This window comes from Eutrigla gurnardus (genome assembly GCF_963514095.1).
Source record: "Eutrigla gurnardus genome assembly, chromosome: 11".
In the NCBI taxonomy this organism is placed as follows: domain Eukaryota; kingdom Metazoa; phylum Chordata; class Actinopteri; order Perciformes; family Triglidae; genus Eutrigla; species Eutrigla gurnardus.
Genome location: NC_139925.1, coordinates 6,414,715 through 6,436,567, shown reverse-complemented (window position 1 = coordinate 6,436,567; position 21,853 = coordinate 6,414,715). Strand labels below are relative to the sequence as shown.

The 21,853-nt window shown below is 44.9% G+C and overlaps 1 protein-coding gene across 3 annotated transcripts in view; it reads right to left on the bottom strand.

Moving 5' to 3' along the window:
• Positions 1 to 21,853, bottom strand: part of macrod2 (mono-ADP ribosylhydrolase 2) — a 382,263-nt gene that overhangs the window by 17,490 nt on the left and 342,920 nt on the right. For 2 of the 3 annotated variants that reach the window (XM_084021577.1, XM_084021576.1), the window contains exons 9-13: positions 14,071 to 14,149; positions 8,389 to 8,427; positions 6,669 to 6,719; positions 1,015 to 1,053; positions 587 to 631 (exon numbers count right to left, since the gene is read on the bottom strand). In XM_084021577.1, the coding sequence (XP_083877703.1) occupies positions 587 to 631; positions 1,015 to 1,053; positions 6,669 to 6,719; positions 8,389 to 8,427; positions 14,071 to 14,149 (253 nt within the window). The remainder of the gene's footprint in view (positions 1 to 586; positions 632 to 1,014; positions 1,054 to 6,668; positions 6,720 to 8,388; positions 8,428 to 14,070; positions 14,150 to 21,853) is intronic. The other variant, XM_084021578.1, reaches the window with a different exon arrangement.

Genomic DNA, 21,853 nt, shown 5'->3' with positions numbered 1-21,853 from the left:
GTAAAAACTGTATATCTTTGCTCCTCCTCGCTCCTTCCTCTCTGTTTGTGTCTCACGAGAAAGCAATTACATATTTCAGGTTTTTTTTTTGAATAGCATTCCAGGGCTGCATTTGCTATAACTCTCTCATAGAATATCTACAAAATTCATGTTCGGAGAGGCTCTATCTGTCAAATCTTTGTCAATGGGATGGGATTTGAATAAAACAAAAACAGAAGAGAGGCGAGGCGCTGCTCACTGCCAATATGCAAATGTGGGAATCTTAATTATATACCAGTAGCAACAGAGGATATTCAGAGAGAGAGAGAGATGGTTTTCTTGCTCAAAGTTAATGGTTGTCTCTCTGTAAAGCACACACACGTGTGTGCTCACACACACACACACACACACACTCAATCAACTGAAGGCTCTCGCTGTCAGCACAACAAAACACATCAGCGTGTTGCTCTGTTCATCCAGATCCTGTGCAGACGCAGTCAGAGCTTCGTGTCGTGGTTATTGCTCGGCTCGCTAACGAGACGTGATCAGGTCGGATCTTTAATCAAACCCAGAGCTGAAGTCCTTCACACTCGGGATTCTACCATACCTGGGTTCTGACTCGCCATGTCCACGTCTTCGTTTCCAGCGGCAGCTAGAAAGAAAAAAAAAACACATCTGGGTTCAGTGCTGATGGAGTTGAATTTACTTGGCTTTCAATATCACCTCAAACAGTCTTTTCATTCCATCTCTTTGTGAAGCTTTGTCTTTGTACTGCAGTACGAGAGCAACGGAACCACAAAGACATGCATAAATTAAGTGGAAAAAAAAGAATGTCACTTCTAAAAACCATCCATAATTGAGGGATTTTCTCTGTTCCGAGCTTCTGTGATAAGAGAAGTTGGAGTGGCGGCACGCGGAAAGGACTGAACTGGAACGCGTAGGAAATTCAATTTTTGATGACAAATGACATCAAGAAGCCAAGGAAGAGCCGAAGGGGCTCAGGACATGCGTTAATGGGCCGTGGATCTACATTACCATCGTCACCCTCGTCTTCATCAACTGTTTCCTCTTTACCTGGAAAAAAAAGGGAGAAAGAGGGCAAAACATGAGCACACGCTAGAATAATATGGTTCATATTTAGAAAAACAAAGCTACAAGTCATACTAATGTTCATCTCAAGGCTTCATCACATTTGATCAGCCTCGTTTTTCAAAAAGGGGTTTGATGAGGTTTAATGATAAACCTACAAGAGCACTTCCCCAATAAGAACTCCTCATTTTGTTTGAGTTTTCACATTAAATGTGTTAACTTTGAACTTCATTTTTTTGAAGGCTGACAAATGTATTACTGTATGATAATGAAGACGGACTCGAATGCATCAGTTCAACCCAGACTCCAGGCAGTTTTAGAAATAGTCACAAAATGTTAATCTATTTGACACAAATGTTCCTTTTTTGTCCCCGTGTCACTCGAACCTCCTTTTCATTTTCTCTAGGTCGAGACGACATTACGGAACAAAACCACTTGGTTATGTTCAGAAATACATTGAACACAAAGAGCTGAGCCTGATGGGAATGAAAAAAGTATTGGACAAACAAATAAATGGGAGCCACCAGGGCTCAAATATAGTACCACTTTAGTTCCATATAATGTAGTATCACTTTGACACGATGACACATGGATTCATAAAGTAGTGTTTCATGCTTTCTACACACACACGTCATACTTGTTATCATTATTTATATACTTGTATCCAACATGGACCAAAGGCAGATTTCAGCCGTGACATAAAAACAACTAATCCCTGCATCATATCTGTTACCCCCTCTCCTCCTCTCGCTCTCACACACACACATCCTCACACACACACACACACACACACACACACACACACACACACACAAACCCATGACATTTGGGACAAATTGAGTAAATGAAAGCCATGACACCAATAAGGGAACATGCTCTACAATGGCTATTGTGCGGCTTCTATAATTGCTTTTTTAACAAGCTGTAGAGAGAAAACCATTTTTTCATATCTATGCAATTTTGCCCCGGCACTCAGAACAATAAAAATGCCAGCCTCTATTAAATTGGGAGAAGGCCAGTTGTACCAGTGCTGCATGTTTTACTCAAGTGGCCCCGTCTATCACACAGAACGCTGGTGACACACAGTAGATGGCGATGCTTTCTATCAATCATGACTGGCGTTTGGAGATGGACGCACAGGCAGGGGGAGAAAAAAACGGGTTAAGACGAATGGCTTCTCGACCAGCTGGTCACACTCAACCTTTTCTTCTCCATTTACAAACGATGTGTGCGTCTAAAGTGATCCCGAAGCCACAATATATCAGATACGACAAAGGGCTGAATGTAATTTCCTCCCTGTTATTTGATCATTTGTATTTGGCTTATTGAATGGAACAGTATTCGATTCGCGATAAAAGGATGCTAGGGGACAGATTGTGGACAAACACACAACACACACACATAAACCCCACAACAAAAGAGGCTATGTAGGGCAGATGTGATATATAATGGTTCCAAGTTATGTTCAATTAGAACACAGTCTCTCTGCAAAAAAAAAAAAAAAGCCCAAGCTGCAGCTCCACCAGGCCGCTCAAACAGCAGGTGGCAGCATCGTCACAGCTTTGCCTTCCCAACTGCCGGAAGCGTCTCCGCTGTGAGTCGGCCGCTCTAACACACTTCACTCTGAAGGGCTCCAAAGTCCACACCTCCAAGACTTTTAGCGTCCATACTCCCATGAAATCCACTCAAAGGGACATTTTTTTTTTAGGCCCTGAATGAGCAGTGTGGTGATTTCTTGAATAAAATGTTAGTGTCACACACACACACACACACACGCACTTGAATGATTTATTTATGTCAACACCAGATTCAGGAGTACAATATCACAAGTGCATAAACTATTTAGACGCAGATATGCAACCTTCCCCGTGTGTCCTACTTCCACGAGAGTTGAGTAAACAACTAAAGACGATACGTCCCGGGAAGTAAACGCATGTTCTGTAGCTCATCTTCAGGAACACACACACACACACACTAGCTATGCTCTATCTCCCCCCAGCCATGTCTCATATTGCTTCCATTAAGCCAACTGGAGTAAAAAAAAAAAAAAAAAGATTAAAAAAGAACTTTAAAAATTCATGAGACATGTGTAAAGGAAAAAGGGCTTTGAGATGACCAACAGCTATCATAAAAAGACTTCTAAGAGTGTGTGTGTGTGTGTGTGTGTGTGTGTATGTGTGTGAGGTTCCCCTGTCCGTCCACACGTAGCGTTATTAATCTGCATGTCCGTCCTCGCCCCTCCTCTTCCTCGGAGTTCTTTCCCAGAAAGCTCCAGCGTGCAAACACACCCGGCCAGCCATTGATTCCTGTGCTCGACGTGCACGTTTTCGCCGTGCCCCGTGACATCCACTAATCTCCCTAATACCAATCTGATAACAAATAATAGACACAGTGGGGGCTGCTTGCCAACTCAGGTGTGCTCTAAAGAGGCTCCGCTCCGACCCCGGACCTCGGTGCCAGCGCTCGCCTCCGCCTCTCCTCCGCCTCTCCTCCGCCCTCTCCCCACTCTGCCTTTTCCCTTTTTTTCCCCCCCTTTCAGTAGCTCGCAGCATCTGCATGCTGTGCCTGTGTTTCATGTGGATTACATCACAACACAGCTCAGCTCATCACACACACACACACTAACACACAGCTAATCTGTGACCTTTTTTTTTTTTTTTTGCAAATACACTTCAGGGGTTATTTGTAGTTGACGAGGGGTTCGTGCATTGGCCGCTTTTGAAGAATCCTTGTAATACTGTTTCCCCCCCTGTTGTGTTGGTCCGAGAGCAAATATAATAAGAACTTCATTTATTTAGCACTAAATTAGAAAAGTCTCACAAAAGTAGGACATTCATTTCGCGATTCGTGGGATGTAAGTCGTGAATCAACACTTAGAGAATCGAATAATATCAAATGAATGAAAAAAGAAACACATAATACGTGTTTTGACGTCTGATGTTTACAGTAAGATTCTCTTCTCTGCAGACGTGCAGCATGTTGTTGTGTGTGGGACAGAGCAGCCCTTTAATTACCTCCAGCCCACTAACCAGTGAATTCATCATGAAACAACAGCAGTGAAAGCCTTAGTGCTCCTCTTCATCAGTGATGTGGCTAAGAATCCCTCACGTCTGACCCCGAGGACGGAGAGGAGAGAGTCAGGTGTTGGGGGGGGGGATGATGGATGTGATGCATCACACTGAACCATATTGACAGACACACTCCACCGACTGTGCACCCGCCGTGTAATTTATTCTAAAACAGTGCTCCACATATTGACGACACCAAATAGGTGACCTGCTTTACCGGCTCGATCGACAAGATGGTGAAAAACTGTCTCACATCCCCTAACGTCTGTCTCACATCCCCTAATATCTGTCTCACATCTCCTAACGCTGTCTCACATCTCCAAACGTCTGTCTCAATTCTCATAATGTCTGTCTCACATCTCCAAACGTCTGTCTCACATCTCCTAGCGTCTGTCTCACATCTCCTCGCAACTGTCTCACATCTTCTAGCGTCTGTCTCACATCTCCTAGCGTCTGTCTCACATCTCCTAGCATCTGTCTCACATCTCCTAACGTCTGTCTCACATCTCCTAGCGTCCGTCTCACATCTCCTAAAGTCTGTCTCACATCCCCCTAACGTCTGTCTCACATCTCCTAACGTCTGTCTCACATCTCCTAACGTCTGTCTCACATCTCCTAACGTCTGTCTCACATCTCCTAACGCCTGTCTCACATCCCCTAACGCCTGTCTCACATCTCCTGATATCTGTCTCACATCTCCTAAAGTCTGTCTCACATCTCCTAACGTCTGTCTCACATCTCCTAACGTCTGTCTCACATCCCCAAATGCTGTCTCACATCTCCTAACATCTGTCTCACATCTCCTAACGTCTGTCTCACATCTCCTAACGTCTGTCTCACATCTCCTAACGTCTGTCTCACATCTCCTAACGTCTGTCTCACATCTCCTGATATCTGTCTCACATCTCCTAAAGTCTGTCTCACATCTCCTAACGTCTGTCTCACATCTCCTAACGTCTGTCTCACATCTCCTAACGTCTGTCTCACATCTCCTAAAGTCTGTCTCACATCTCCTAACGTCTGTCTCACATCTTAAGTCTGTCTCGCATCCCCTAACGTCTGTCTCACATCTCCTAACGTCTGTCTCACATCTAAAGTCTGTCTCACATCTCCTAACGTCTGTCTCACATCCCCCTAACATCTGTCTCACATCCCCTAACGCCTGTCTCACATCTCCTAAGTCTGTCTCACATCTCCTAACGTCTGTCTCACATCTCCTATCGTCTGTCTCACATCCCCTAACGTCTGTCTCACATCTCCTAACGTCTGTCCCACATCTCCTTACGCCTGTCTCACATCTCCTAACGTCTGTCTCACATCTCCTTACGCCTGTCTCACATCTCCTATCGTCTGTCTCACATCTCCTAACGTCTGTCTCACATCTCCTAACGTCTGTCTCACATCTCCTAACGTCTGTCTCACATCTCCTAAAGTCTGTCTCACATCTCCTAACGTCTGTCTCACATCTCCTAACGTCTGTCTCACATCTCCTAATGTCTGTCTCACATCGCTGACGGCCGTTTTTTTCGTTTTTTGCAGCCTGCATATCCACTGCTACGTGCTATCTTGACATCTGAGTGTTTTCTTATGATTAATCCTTCCTGTGTGCTACGTTGAAGCAGACCTAACCTTTCCAGTGCAGGCAGCACAAAATCATTTCATTTCTTTCCTGTGAGAGAGGTTGTCTCAAGGACTGAGTGTTCCCATGCTGGAGCGCTGTGCCAAGGCCTTTTGTGAATGGATTAGTTACTATTAAGCTGCCGGGCCTGATAAATTAGGATTTATAAAGATTATTACAAAATACTTATGCCCTCCTAATGCCGGTGATTGAATTTATGAATCATATTGAATTACTGCTGTGGATTATGGAAAGGTATGTTGAATAGGCGCGGAGGAATGACTATTGTGCTTTGTTCAACAACGCACAATCCATTGACGCCCTTGAAGTGTCTGCGATATCTAATCGAGCCCCTCGCCATCAGCCGAGTCCCCCCCCCCCCCCCCCCCCCAAAGAAAACAACCATGACTGCAATCTTAAAAAAAAAAAAAAAAAATCCCCGCAACCTTAAGGCTTGAAGACAAATGGATGGTGTACGATTTTAATTGCCTACTAACGCCCTCCAGTGTAAGAATCTAATTATCTTTGGTCCATCGTATCGGAGAAGCCTATAACTGTTTCAATATTACACATCCAAAGGGGCTGAAACGGCAGAATAGCCAGATAATGGCTTCTTAAACAAGTTTGCCTCTAAGAAAACATTCTTTTAAAAATGACCGAGCTTCATCTTGTATTCATTTCCCCACAGAGGAACTTGGCAGCGGCGTTACGAGAGATTACCGACGAAGAACGCACTCACATTACTGCACACACACAAAATAAATGATTATGTAAACACGCCGCCGTGTCCAATGTTTCCTCTACCAGTCAGGTCACGTGACACACAGTCATAATTAATAACACCAGAATACAAAGCAAACACACGTGCATGCAAGCAAACACATATATACACACACACTCCCGAAGAAGCTTACGTCTGTTACTTTCTTCCTTGGTTGTGGATTTGGGAGATGGCGGTTCGTTATCTATGAATAAAGAAGAATAAATGGTGATTTACAGGCGGTGGGGGAGGGGATGACACGTTGTTATCCCCCCCCATCGCCATCAGGATGCGAAGGGTGTGACATCATATCAATTGGAACTGTTAGATGGGAGATGGTGTGAATAAAAAAAGGCTTTGTGCGAGCCAAGCTCATCGTAGCTCATCGTAGCCGTTTCCAACTTGGCCGCCGTGACACGGGCGACCGCGCCGCGGGACGCTGTGGGACAACTCGGCTTTGTTTTATACCTGCCTGACAAAAATAAAGAAAAGACTCCTGTGGGACAGGAAGGAGGAATGTGAGGCTTTGAGACTGAATCCAGAGACTAAAGCACCATTCCATGTGAGAATGGCAGTCAGTCGAACCTTTGAAAAGGCTCCAGCCTGCACTCATTCAAGCACTGGCTGATGGAGCAGAATAAAAGGGCCAATCCTTGGCACCGGCGAAGAAGGCCCATCAAACAAGGCCAAACTGGACCAGGGCAGGGCTGGCACAATGATACAACAGAGCTATGAATTATCAGGGGTTATTTCAGCTGGCTGGATACGGTCCGCAGCTCCGTTATTACAGAGCCTGCAGTGGAAAAAGGAAAACCACGGAAACCGGCGTAGTCGCTCAGGCGCTAACGCTGGGACGAGCCTCTCAGACTCACTTCCTCTCAGCCAAGTCTTTATGATTCAGCCATTAACGTGCACATTGTTTCACTCTGGAATATCACATTTTTACAGTGCGCTTATAAAACAGCCCTTTCATGTTCACCCAAAATTGGAAATCTCATCGAAAACACAGATGCGTGTAATTGGCAAATCATGGGGGTTACTTTTATGTAAGTAAAAACATTTTGATGGCACCCCGGGTTCCTACATGCACGGTAATCCGAACAGTAAAAACCAACATTGCTCACTGCTGAGCGGGGTTGCAACATGACGTCTTTGAGGGACACATTAGCTCTGGCAAGCCCGAGCTCTGAACCCCCCCTCGTACTCGTAAAGAAAACCTACAATCAGGTGCTTTCTAAGACCGACTGTGCCTCGGAGAGAACTGCTAGAGGCGGAACATTTCATCACACGTTTCAGAAAAATAAAAACTCTTTTGTCAGCCTGGGAGAAGAATAAGTAACCGCTGCTAAACTCTAGTGGACCTATTGTTCTCACAATGCACACGCTTCCTCGAGGCTTTCTGTTTCAACGCCATCGCCTATTCAGGACATCAGTGCACAGACAAATGTCAATAGTTTACCCCGATAAGCAGTATCTGGGAGTTTCAGGCCTTGTGCTAAGATGGCGCAGTGATAAAAGCATTATGTGCTGACAGTTGTGTGTGTTGTGTGCCGCCGCCGCCGCGGCAGGATGTTGCTCTGCTGTTTTTTTTCGTCGCTCGCTTTAGGTGGTCTGAAGGCATTGTGCCCGTAAGCCGGATGAACAGAATGGTGTTGGGAATTAGCCTCGGATATAAGCTCTTGTAATGTAATGTACCTGACATAGAGTATTTTTAACAGCGACGTGTCAGACCCCGGGATTCAACTTGTCACCAAATGAATAAACATTCAATTCCGTCTGCCGCGCGCGCCGCTCCCTCAGCCTCTGTGTGTGTGTGCTTTTAAATGGAGGTGTTAAGGTGAAAAAAGGCAACCATGAAACATTCTGTCACTCACCTCCCTTCAGCGGCTCCTCTGCAACATCCATGTCATTGTCTGAGCACAAGAAGGGGAAGAAGACAGCGTGTCAAACCATGCACGATACGGCGAGACATCACAACTTACCTCCCTGATTACAACGTAACAACACAAGTATTGTGTCTGCTTAAACCAGGCGACCAAAAAGAAACTGAAACCTGCAGCAGAATGCGATTGACATATGATTTGTCTCTATTTGGCAGGAACAGAAAAAAAGCCCATCCCATTCACATGTCCCAAATGTCAACTGTTTTCACCTCCTCCTTCCACACCAGCTGCCATGCTTGGAAACCACCAAACCTCCCTCGATTTCCCCACCAGACGTCCTTGGATCTGGTGAATTATTACACCAAACTGACATGTGCATGTGGGTGTTTGGAGGGGAGTGGGGGGAGACAGTCTTTTTCAATTAAACCTATACTGGTAGGCTCGGCATAAATTACACAGAAAGAAAAAACTCCCACTTCCTGAAATTACAAGGACTCCAGGCTAGGGTTAGACAACTGTGCCTTTAAAAAGAAATAAAGAAATCCCTTTGATGTTCCCTTCCTTTTCTCTACATGTCTATTGTGCGAGACAGGCCGAGTGAACTAAAAGGTGTTTCTGGGCGGATGAGTGGAGTTACACAGTGGGAGACGAGGAGGAGACGTTAGATGCTGCTTCAGGAGGAACTGCAGGATGAGAGAGTGTGGCTTCCGTCCTTCAAACCGCACTCAGATCTCAGCAGGCCTCAACATTCTTCGAGTCAAGGCGTTATATATATAGTACGCGTGTGCTTGCATTTTAATGTGCTCGGTACGTATGAGATATCTACGACTGTATATATACGTGTGCATGACTGTGCATGCGTCTGAGCAATGATTGCGCCGCGGTTAACAAGCGAAAGCAAGCTTTAGCTTTGATGAAAGGCTGTTGTCATTTGTTCTGTGGAAGTGTAACCATCAGAGCTCCCAGTGGATCCGGCGACAGACTTTTCTTTGTGTAACACTGAATAAAAGGGTACAGTGCATTAATCTAACCCTGCTTGGGGGGAAGAAAGAAAAAAAAAGGATGGCCCAGTGATACAGCATAACAATAGTGCAAGAAAGGGAACACGGGATGTCTCAGCACGCTATAACATTATTACCACTGCTCAACCCGGCTGTCAACACAGGGAACGTACGTGACTTAGAGTAACGATACGTGACACCTTTATTTTCTTTCTCAGGTAAAGACAACACAATCGCACCGTTAGATTCACACACGAGGTTCTCACTAGCTTCTTTGATCTTTGGATCAACAAAAAGCTATTGTGATATGAAACACATGAGATCAGCTGTTCAGTAGTTTGACATTTTGGGATGTAAGCTCATTTGTTTTCTTTCCGAGGATCGATGCCACTGTCACTTCTGTGCGCTAAAGCGGGAAGTCAAAAGATCACCAATTAGCATGTTGTATGTTTCACAAAACTTCCCCATAAATCAATTAGAAATGACATGTAAGTGAGATTTGGAGATGCTTTTAGCTATATTTTGTTTTGATCTCGGAGCAAGGCTAATTAAAACAGGTGCTAACAGCTAGCTAGCCCGAGGTCAGGCTATGGGGCTAACACCTAGCCTGACCTCAGAGACAGTCTAGCTGTTAGCCCCTGCTTCAATTCTTTATATTAAGCTAAGCTAACCGCCCAGTAGCCGATCCTTAAATCTAACTCTTGGATAGACTAACAGATCATATTTATTATCAAATTCTTGACAAGAAAGTGAAAGAGCTAATCCTGTAAATTACATTTTTCAATCACATGTTGAAACGGCTCTGACACAGCTGGATATTTTAAAGTGCACTACATCCATGCATGCTCTAAAATATATTTGATCAAAAAAGCAACCATGTCCGGCCAATAAGCACTTCCCAGGATATGCATTTGTACTCTTTTCCCCCTACTTTCTTCATGTCTGCGATTCATGCCCAAACGTGAACATTTTCAATTACGATGAGCTAAACAGAATCCTCTATCTGCCAAAGCTGAATGTGAAACTCTCAGCCAATGTGGGTTTTCGACAATCACGTCGCTAACACACCGTGGTCTCTCCATTCCCCCCGCTGCCAGAGGGACGGCCTCGTGAAACGGACTTAATTTTCGCCCCTCGCAGGGATCCTGTAGGCCTCCATATCCTCTGTCCACACATGACATGTGTGATAGGAGCATGTGCATATCACAGCTTTACTTCTTCCAGAGCAGTGGGGGGGTTGGGGGGTTGGGGGGATGCGTCTTGTGGGCGTAGGTGTGGGAGAAGGGAGTGTATTAAGAGCAATGCAAACAAATGTCAACCTGGGAAAGTCAGTGAAAAAGGCGAGGGTGAAGGCAGCAGCCCCGTGCACATCGGTTGGGCTGTGTTAATATTGTCAGCACTGTGGCTGATTGAGGAGGAGGAGAGACGGAGCCCAGCTTGTGGGCAGCCACCCGGATCATATTAGTGAAGAATTGTACCCAGAATCAATTTCAACATGCTTTTTTTTTACTCGCTACAACCACAGCTGCCTGACTGCTCCAATGCTCGCAAATAATACGTGCCAAGGGAAGCGTGTGGTCAATCAGGAGCTCCCAACCAATCTGAATACTTAGATAGAATCATGTCATGTGATTGATTGCAATTATTAAGCTATTTCAATTAGCGGCTATACTCTTTTTTTTTTTTTTTAACATGGAGCTTTCATGGCTGCCGTTTCTGGGAGTATTCAGCCATACGCTGCAAACACTCGTGGCTCTTAAACAGACAGCGAGACTGTCATGGCACCTTTGAGATGTGTGCAGTTTATGGCTTTTCAAAGTAATGAATAGGTCATTATATCACTGGTTATGAGCTCAGTTGGCACGTTGGGTAATAGATGGTGAATGGTACCATAGAGGCGAAAGCTTTACATATAGTCGCTGTGTGTATTGGCTTGTTTTTTTAATCTATTTGCATATTTCAGTATTTGTGTTTCGGAGGCCTCAGTGTAGCTCTTAACAACTGAAGTACTCCTTGAGCTGGCATTGATTTAAAAAACTACAATACAATACTCATCAACGCTAGATCCTCTGGTGAGTCGGTTTGCAAAAATGCAGGCGTTTGTTTTAATGTTTCAGTGTGATGTCAAGGTTCTAACATTCAGTCCTGTCAGATGTGTGTGTTTGTGCATCGTGGCTGATGTCCCCGTATGCAGGTGTGTGGATGAGTATTCCTGTCAGCGCAGGCCATTTTTCAGCTTCCCCCTTCTCCAAAGATGTGAACCGCATCTTGGCTCTCTGGTAGTGACAGCTTGTGGGAATGCACATTGTAATAAAGCAATTTCCTGTATGCAAATGTCCTGTTTACACGTCCCTGCTCCAGTCATTGTCACTTGACAGATTGCTTGAATATGAGGAAAGCAGCTATACCATGAAAAATGAGAGTAGTAAGACTTCAATAAAAAAAAAAAAATGAAAAAAAATCTATTGTGCCGCTGTTCAAGCTTTCGACATGCTGATGTCACGGGGAAGATCGGGAGTTTCACACGACTACACGTACAAATTACAGAGAGAGATCAAGGCCGCTATTCACAGCAGCCCTGCTGATAGAAGAGGCCGTGAAGAAGCTCCTCCTTGATATAATGAGGAGGAATGATAGAAAGTGGAGGGATGAGGTAATGGGCTAGTGGCATGGGAACAAGGAGGGGTGTAAGGGAGAATGAGAGGGGAAGAAAGGGAGGGAGAATGTGATGGAGGGGAGGGGGGGGGGAGGTCGACGTGACAGAGGCTTATTGAAAGCGAGAGAACAGACGGAATGGTCTCGGGCCTCTGTGTGATGCCTTCGCCGCCAGATCCACCTGACTGTCTTGTCTCTAGCAGCGAGGATGATGGGATGTTCAGAAAGCGTACACGCACACCTGCCGAGCTAATTCACAGCCTCTGATTCACCGCCGCCACTCCGCGCCGGCTAAATTAAAGTCTTTTCACACCACGGGGTTATGCATTCCCCACATGGGCGCAATCACACCAATCAGCAGTTCTTTCTTTAAAGCGCACCGATCGACTACGGTTAAACCTCACCGGGTGACATTTTATGAATTCCACTACTAGTCTATAATCACAGCAGCGGAAATTGTGTCGTCATTGAATCTTCCTCAGGGGGAAAACGTCTTTCAGGAGCGGTTGTTTTGGTGAAGGCTTTGAAACCAGCACACGAGGTGAGAAGACTGGAGCAGGTGTGTTTGGCGCCGCCTCACTCCAGACAATGACCCTCGGCGGGGAATGTCACTCTTATTTAGCCACTCGGCCTATAATGGAATTAGCATCCTCTCGAGCCCTCACATAAAAGGCAGTGATAAAGGTGGCTTTGACCCCAGAGTGCAAAGGTCACATCCCAAGTGAGACGCTACAATGAGGCGGTCACCTTCTGGATCAAACCCCACATTTAATCAAATGCCTCCCTCATTAGCGTCTCATCCAAGCTGGTAAATAAATACTATTTTAAAGGAGTTACTTCCCGAGAACTTTTCGGATTTCCTCCCTGTGGCACGTACGCAGCCCGGCGTCTCCTCACCCCTCCGTTCCCAGCCGTGGAGGGGGAGAATCAGGGCGTTTATCCACTGACAGTACTTGCAAATGGTGAAAGTGATAACTGGAGAACAACAGCTCCAGATTCTCATCTCAGAGCGCTAATGTGATGAGACGGGGCGCTGTGTGCAAGGGGGGCAGGCATTATAATTATGGTCTCCCCCCCCTAGAATGTAATCTTTCAGGGTAGAGGCTGGGCGGAGAGAGAGAGAGAGAGAGAGAGAGAGAGAGAGAGTGGGACAGATGACGAGAGAGAGCGCCGGGGAACAAAACACTCTCCACCTGGGAGCAGCGAGATGAAGGCCTGAGAGCCGGTATTCCGTCGGGGGAGGTGGGGGAGAGGGGGGAAAAGGGAGGTAAATGGGAGGTAATGCTAGGCTGCTGGAGCCAGCCAGCCTCTTTCAGCTCCCCCAGCTATTAAACTCAATTCTCCGTGGAGCCCCCATCAGAGCCGGTGACTGCTCCTGGCCCCCCGAAAAAAAAAAAAAAGACGATGAAAAAAGGCGGGGAGGGAATTCAGAGAGAGAGACAGAGTGGGAGTGGAAGATAATGGATGTTTGTTTATTTCACATATAGAATTGAGGAGTAACCAAGGACGGTAGGTGGTTGCTATGCATCCCTGATTTTTTATTTTTTTGTTGTTCCTGCAGGAGACATTCACTACTGAGGAGTAATATGACAGACAATCAAATCTGACATTTAAGTCTCGTCAGAATGTCAACAATTTTGTCAGATTACAGCTTGTTGGTTCGCAGACGAGAGCTCTAACTATTCTAATCCCATTAAGGCAATCCTCGGAGAACCTGACGCTCCTCTCACCAACTGTCGGCATAAATTCTCACTGTTAATCTCCCAAATGGCCGCGCGGGTGCGTTTGACTTTGTTTACATTTGAAGGTCTCGCCCAAGCCTGACAGGTCCTCACACTACTGCTTCTAGGAACAACAGATGCGGATGTTTTCTAGGATAAACAAGGTCGCAAAGCTGCCGGGGTCCATACAGATGTTACATACATACATGTGTAGATCCTTCATCTATCCATAGTTCAACTCAAAAATCTCAATATGCTCACGGAGGAGATGTGATGAAATGGTATAACACGCATACCTGGAAATATGACAGACATGTTCTTTTTGTAGATGGCGAAGTCGGTCTCGAGGAAGACGCAGAAAATGACCCGTGTGATCTGCACAGGGAGAAAAAGAGACAGAAGAGCAAACGGTGTCATTGCAAATACATGACAGAAACACTATACAAGTTTAGATGTGATGATCACCAGCAGGCTACAACAATAACCATTCAGAAATCTAATTAGTTACCCTCCCTATTAAAACCACCCAAACTACACCCTCCGAGACAGCTTTCAGACATTATTACAGCACATCACATTAGAGGAAGCATTATTGAATGGGTGCATTGTTGCAGCGGAGCAATACGTCTCAGCATCAAACAAAGTGCAACCATGGTGAAATTGCAACATTTAAGATGAGCGATGGAGAATACTTTCAGCCAAATTGAAAATTACAAGAGAAATGGCAAATAAAGTATTTTACTCTACTAAAGACATAATTAAATGTTGAAACGAAAAAGCAATATGGAATGAATGACTGGATATTGAAACGTTTATACAAATGCAATGCAAAAATAATCAGTTAGTATCCAGATGCCAACATTATACAAAACAATGAATATACACACACATATATATATATATATATATATATATATATATATATAGGTTTTTTTTCCATTTATATATTTTTTTTCCTTTTTTTTTCTAAAGAAAAGTAGGAGGCCCTAGTAAACCCAGGAGGTACGCCATTGAACTCAAAGCTGTCTGTTTAACATGCCAACACACCAGTCTGGTCCAAGCGGGTGTAACTTTGCCTCCCTGTTCTCGGCGTGGGGTGGAAGACATAAAGCATCCAGATGTATAACCTTCGACCTGAAATAACACCTTAAGTTCTCGGGTACAAAGGAGGGATCTGGTCTGAGGTCAGCCTCACTGCGGTCAAAATGAAGCGGCGAATGACTGTTCACACACTCTCTCTCTCTCTTAGCCGAAGTCCTGGCAAGCAGCGAAGCTGTCTGGAACGACAAAACCTTCAACAGGAGGTTCAAAGGGATCCTTCACCAGAGCCTCCAGCACAATACAGTTCCCATCACGGGAATGAATGAAGTTGGCCACCATCGGGGTCAATTATTCAGTCAATGTTAGGGGTGGGTAAAAATATCGATACGACAATATATCGCGATACTTACTCGAATTTTCAACTCCAAAGATCGATTTACAAAAAAGAAGTTTAGACGCGTTGTGAATGCAGTACTTTATCCTTTTTCATTTTATTTTCAATATTTATTCCAGTGAATTTCATGGGAATTAATAAAATGGAGAGGCTGTTTTGAATAAAATAGTTTTGACTCAATTTGTCCTCTGATCAAAATCATATGATGTACAAATACAGGTACTTGTGTTTTCATCTTTATTTATATTGCGATATCGTGACACGTATCGTATCGTGACCAAAGTATCGTGATACGTATCGTATCGTGACCAAAGTATCGTGATACGTATTGTATCGTGACCAAAGTATCGTGACCAAAGTATCGTGATATCTTGACCAAAGTATCGTGATACGAATCGTATCGTGACCCAAGTATCGTGATACGTATCGTTCTTGCCAAGCTCACTCCCAGTCAATGTATAAACATATCGCTGATTTAATCAACGATCTGACAACTCTGCGTGTTATAACATCCTACATTCTCTACTGACAGGTTATAAACACAGATATAAAGCTGCCGTGAGCCCTTTTCTAAACTCCGATAATGTGTCTAAAATGAGCCTTACACAGCATTTCTTGAAAGATTGCAGAGAAAGAGGTCACCTCTCTCACTTTCACCCTTCTCTCCAGCGGAGCCTCAGATGTGCGAGAACCATTCACAGTCACAGAGATGCATTACACACCGCGGCGGCAGATAATCGCTTCACTGAATAATGGCAATTTTACACAACAGCCATAATGGTGGCTATCCCCCCCCCCCGAATCCTCGCCCATGCAGGGGAGTGATGTTATGGGGGAATAAAAGGAGCTCACCGGCTTTAGCCCCATCCCTGACCCTGCCCAACACAAGGATCTGATTCAAAGAGGCACCCTTCTGATGCTCTCACATCTATTAATAGTTTATGGAGTAAAGGAGCTGCATCCAGGACGCTAACGTTTTTATTTTGCTGGATGTCTTCGGTGGAGGAGGGGGAGGCTTTGTTCATGAAATGTAGACTCACTCTCAACCCCCCCAAACAGAAAATGAAAGAAAGCTTTAAGTCTCCTTTGAAGTCTCGTGGGCTCGCTGACAAACAGATTGCGAGGAGGAAAAAAAGTGATAATACGGCAAGATAGCGCGTATACTACTGGGTGCTGGAAGGCCACAGGACTGCAGCTCCCCAGGAATTTCCATTAGTCTTTTATGAAGCGCCATTCTAAAAAGCGACTGCCCACTGTGAAACAGGATGAATCATAAATTCATGCTTTGCATTGAAACACAGGGAGGGAGAGAGAGAGAGAGACAGCATTGATGTGGATCACATTCCTCCTATGTAGCGTTTGATGTGATAAACTATTATCCACGTTAACAACTTGTGCTGAAACGAAAAGAAACAAACAGAAAATCTTAGCATCCATGTCATGTTCGACGCTCCTCTCTCTCCGGCTCTCCCTCTCTGTCATTCTCTTTGTGTAGCTTCTGTTAAAAGCGTGTCCACATTCTGCAGAAGGCTTCGGGAAAGTTCTTTTATTCCGCAGATCACAAACGCGTCATATGGTCTTTGACAGATATCAGCCAGACCAGGATGCTAAATAAAAACCAGAAATGCCAGTGTGGAGCATCAGCCCAGTCTGTCTGTGTGCAAACAATGCTGGCCAAGGCTTCTTAACGGGGAAGAAAGGAATCAGATACAACAGAGAAGGTGATCTGTGGCTCTTTCTTCGTAAAAGTACATCTGTACTTGAAACATCTTGTACTTTCTAACTCACCTTATCTCCTGCATGCACATAGACATTTAGCATCTATGAAATATGAATATATCGCCGAGGGACGAGACAAAGCATCGGGATTTGATGCTCTAGCACCAAATTCACCAAACTGTTTATTTAAATGTTCCTCAATACTTCATATTAGATTTTTACATTTTGAGGAAGAGGGCCTAATATTTAGGTGTGAGGCTGTGAGGTGTGTGTGTGTGTAGGTCTGTATCGGTGTGTGTGTTGTGAGTGTGCACCCCGCAGACACCAAGGTTGAAAAAGTTAATGGAAGACTAATTAGAAAGCTGGGATCACTGCATGCAAGCCTGCCTAGTCATTACTCATCCCTGATTGGGAGGCCTCTGCCAAAAGGGTGAGTGCAATATGATTGCCCCCCTCCTGGTTGCATATGGGAGGGACGGTCGCCTCGGTACAAATGCGTTACGCACAATAAGGTGTGAGATTGTGTTCGTTGGCTTGACCCGTCGTTCTTTGGGACTTGTTGAAAAAGCGATCGATGTTCCCTCAAAATGTATAAACGCCATTATTCAGATATTCCTTTAATTAAGTCCAAATCAAAGTTATATTTTGACATATTTCCAATTAATTATTTCATCTCAGACGAGTCCTGGAAAAAAATATGTGAAAGCTTGAGAACGGCACGGTGCGGCGAGGGCATACTTTTAGTTTCCTATTAACACAGCACAGACGTTATGTGGAATATTTAACGACGCGGGTTAAAGATCGCATTTCAATTATCTAATTTAAACCCTTTGCGGAACACATTGTTTATCCAGCTTAATAATCAATTTAAAACCCAATGCCTCTTTGATGTAATTGGGTTCTGATTATATAAGATGAGACTAATCAAAATTAAAATGCCAGGGGTGTAGCCTACGCGTTTGTTTCTCATTTGCATGGCACATGAGAAACAAGACTTGTGTCAGTTCGTGGGAGAGTCGCGGCGCTAACGAGTAGCACGGAATGATATGAAAGCGTTTCCTGTTTCATGAAATCCTGTGTGTGATTTTTCTAATTTGTGTGTATCTGTGGCTCATCATCCTGCTGCAGAGCTCACCAGGTGCCCCAGACTCCTATTGGCTGGCTGACAGATGAGCTGTCATAGCTGGCCACCCATGCTCATAATTACATCGGGGGTACTGCCAGCAGAATCCGACGTGCGGGGCACGACGCACATGCACTTTTTCTGCTACTCGCATTTCCTTCTTGATTCTGTCACAAACAATAATAGGGACAGGTTGCCCTAGCATGTCTGCTCCAGCTGGAGCCCCCCCGAACCCAGGGGAGGTCTGCTTCTATGTGCTGCCTCGTTACCGAAGCGCCGGCTCATTCAGAGCCCTGAACGGCCGCGTCCAGATGGACAACAGCGACGGGAGACTGATATACAAAAAAAAATGTAATTCATTCATATATTTGCTCAGGAAGCAAGGTCGGGGGCGAGTAAACACCGGTGTGCAGTGGATGGATGGGAAACCTGGTCAGCTCAACAATCCATCACAGTGGCTGGGCACAATGAACTGGATGCATCACACACACACACACACACACACACACACACACACACACACACACACACACACACACACACACACACACACACACACACACACACACACACACACAGTAAGTACTGGTTACTTGGCTTTACCGGTCCACGCCCACATTTTATGAGAAATTATTCTTTACAGAGGATTTACAAAATGATTTTCTTTCAAAAAGGCAGTAAAACAAACATTGTTGGCTCTGAAATAACTGATTTTAGGGTTTTTGTTGTGATGATTTTGCCACATATTCTTGTTTTTTGCTGTTGTTGTAATATTGCTTTTGTATTATAATACTTGGTTTCCAACTGGTTGGTAATTGTGTTTTATTCAAAGTCATCCTTACTCATGCTCTAATTGTCTTGTATGAGGCGGTTTGAATTGTCTTTTATTGTTGACGTGTGTCCCAGGAAGACTGGCGACCGGCCTATAAAGAATAAATACATTGTGTGTTTTGTTTGGCCTGCGTTCGTCTCCGACATGACATATGCGACATATCCGTGCTGTGCCTGTGATCATACACAGACAGAAGAGCCAGAAATATCTTCCCCCATTAAATACAGCCTTCTTGCAGCATCATCAAAGCCGTAATCAGCGAGCGCTCCACTGCTTTGTTGTCAGCGATCACTGGATTGAATAGAGGGGTTCACTCTGAGGCAGGTGGACCGTATCCAGGCCCTATTACAGATGTAATTACACACACCTGCGTCCCTCCCTGACCCAATAGTACACACAAGGCTTGCATCTTGGAAAAAAAAAACCCTCTGCTCGGGTCTGACAGCCATCTACAGTCAGAGACAACCACACAGTCCACGTTCTTCCAACCTGCTCCTCGCCGTGACAACCCCCTCGCGTCCCCCCCTCGCCGCGGGGATTACGTCGGTGGCGAGGAGCTGACAGCTGCAGCAGCCGGGGCGGACCGGCAACGCGGCCACTCGGGTGAAACTGAGCAGCTCCTCCATTTGACTTTGATTGACCCCCGTCTGCCGGCGGAGCGGCGGCTCCACCTGCGGCAAGCTGCTGAATTATCATTTCAAAGAAGTGCCCAGAAAAGGTTATCCCTTTGAACAAAACGCCTCCATCCATTCATCAAAGGGAGCGGCCCTGACATTGGGGCTTTGAGGAGGCACGGTTACGACCAAAAGCACCGGGAGAAAGTGCTGAGCTCAAATTCTTACTTTCTTTCGACATCAGATGCTCACTATATCACGATGAGGGCGGCGGGATAGTCAGTGAAGTCAGCGTAATTTCGCTAAACGAGAAGACGGGTTTGGTAAATGCTTATGTACACAATTATGCACGACTGGCCAGCACAGTGTGACTAAGTAGAAGTGATAACATTCTGCGTTATTTCATCAGTGTAAAACATCGCTTTGCTGCCTCGTCGTGCAGAATATAAAACATTTTGACAGGAAACGCTAGATTCTGGGGGAAAAAAATCCGTAAGATAATATATCAGCAATTTGTATGTTAATTCAACAAATGCGTGTGCCTCACTTTTTTTTTTTTTTTTACACATTACAGTTGAACAAATAGTTCCTGCCGCTGTATTATTCAGGCTCGTGAGCTGCATGGTACTGTAGAGTACAGCGTGCTTGAGGCGTCGAGCATTTTAGCTCACAATTTCAAAAATTGTTCCCTCAAAGTGAAAGAGACAGCATTTGACTTTCACAGGCTTTGAGCCGTTTCCTGCCAGCTCCCGCTGCCAGCAGCACAAGCACTGTACTATCTGATTAAAAAAAAAAAAAAAAAAAAAAAAAAGCCAGCAGGAATACAATTATTTCTTGTAGTTCATTTCATATTATTTTCATATTTAATATGTCTGAAAGAGGAGCGCGGGCTTTATGGATTTTAGATTTTGCCAATAAGAACAGCTTGTCTGTGAGTACCTGGAGTCTAAAGCACTGAAACGTGATCAGATTAAAAGCCTTTTCTTCCAATATCCGAGGCCTTCTTCTACAAACCAGAGAAACTCATGCATGCATTATGAGCAGGCCACATCACTGCAGGTCTTCCTTAACAGGTCCAACCAAGTTATTACAACTCGGCTGCACAAGTTTCCATCCAGGACAAAAAAGATCACATAACTCCAGTCCTGCAGGTTGTCTTCCTTTTGGCTTACAAAGCACCGTCTGGTCCGGCTCCACAGTCCACCTCGGACATGCTGTCAATTTATAACCCCGCTATCTCTCCAGTCGCAAGGTGGAAATATCCTCCATGTGCCCACTTGCACTCTCTGAGTCCAGTGAGGTGGCGTTCAGTATTTATGAACCTGAAGAACGGAACAATTGCTGATTTCAAACAGAGCTCGCTGCTTTTAAATCCCAACTAAAGACCTTCCTTTTCACTCACGCAATTCCTTAAATGAACAGCATTTATACTCGTGAAGCACTATGACCTTCTTGTGTATGATACGGCTCCATACAAATCAATCAGAATTGAATAAGAACACCGAACGCGGCGGTTGGAAATGATTCTAAAGTGGCTGTTTTACCTCTCGGAGCTTGTACTAGCAGAGTAAAAGGAAAATGTCAATAATCTCCCGCAGGAACAGTAACTGACGTGAGCCTGAGTGCAACGAAATGTTTAGTAGTACATAACCGATGACAGTAATGAAAATCCTTCGGCGTCCACCGGAGGACTCGTAGCCTAAGTACCTCGGAGGGGAAACCGTCCGCCGCCGCCGCCTCTGGAGGTTTCAGGTGCACAATAATACTGTATCTTTATGGAGCATGACCAATGGTGCCATCGACTCCACTGACAAATGTATCAATTGATATGGACGGTCAAATAATTATAATGATGGAATACTTGTGTGGAGTCCCGAGGGGGGAGGGGCGTGAGTGTGAAGGGGAAGGATTGGGCCGTTTTCTAATCATAAGGATGAGAGCTGGTCGCAGCTGCAGACGAGGTCAGAGGGCAATGATGAAGGAAGGACTCAAATGAGGGCTGTGTCTATGATCCATGGCTGCATCGGTAATGATCTGACCTCTGGACAGCCACTGGCCTATAACAACCTCAGCTGATGAGGCCGAGCACATGTGTGTGTGTGGCGGAGAGACGGTTTCTGTGATAACTTCTTCAAACGGACGAGAAAACCGATAAGGACCGAGCGTTGGGGTTAAAAATAGAAATATGGTATTTTCTTTCTTGCTCAGAAATGTGATGTTTCCTTGCTCCATGATCACATACATCCTCCGGTGTCAGACATTAAAAAGTCACCTCTGAATTTGCCCTAAAAGGTATCCGCCATTTTGCTCCATTTCTCACTAAAATGCAATGTTTGTCTCCCTAAGGAGATGAACA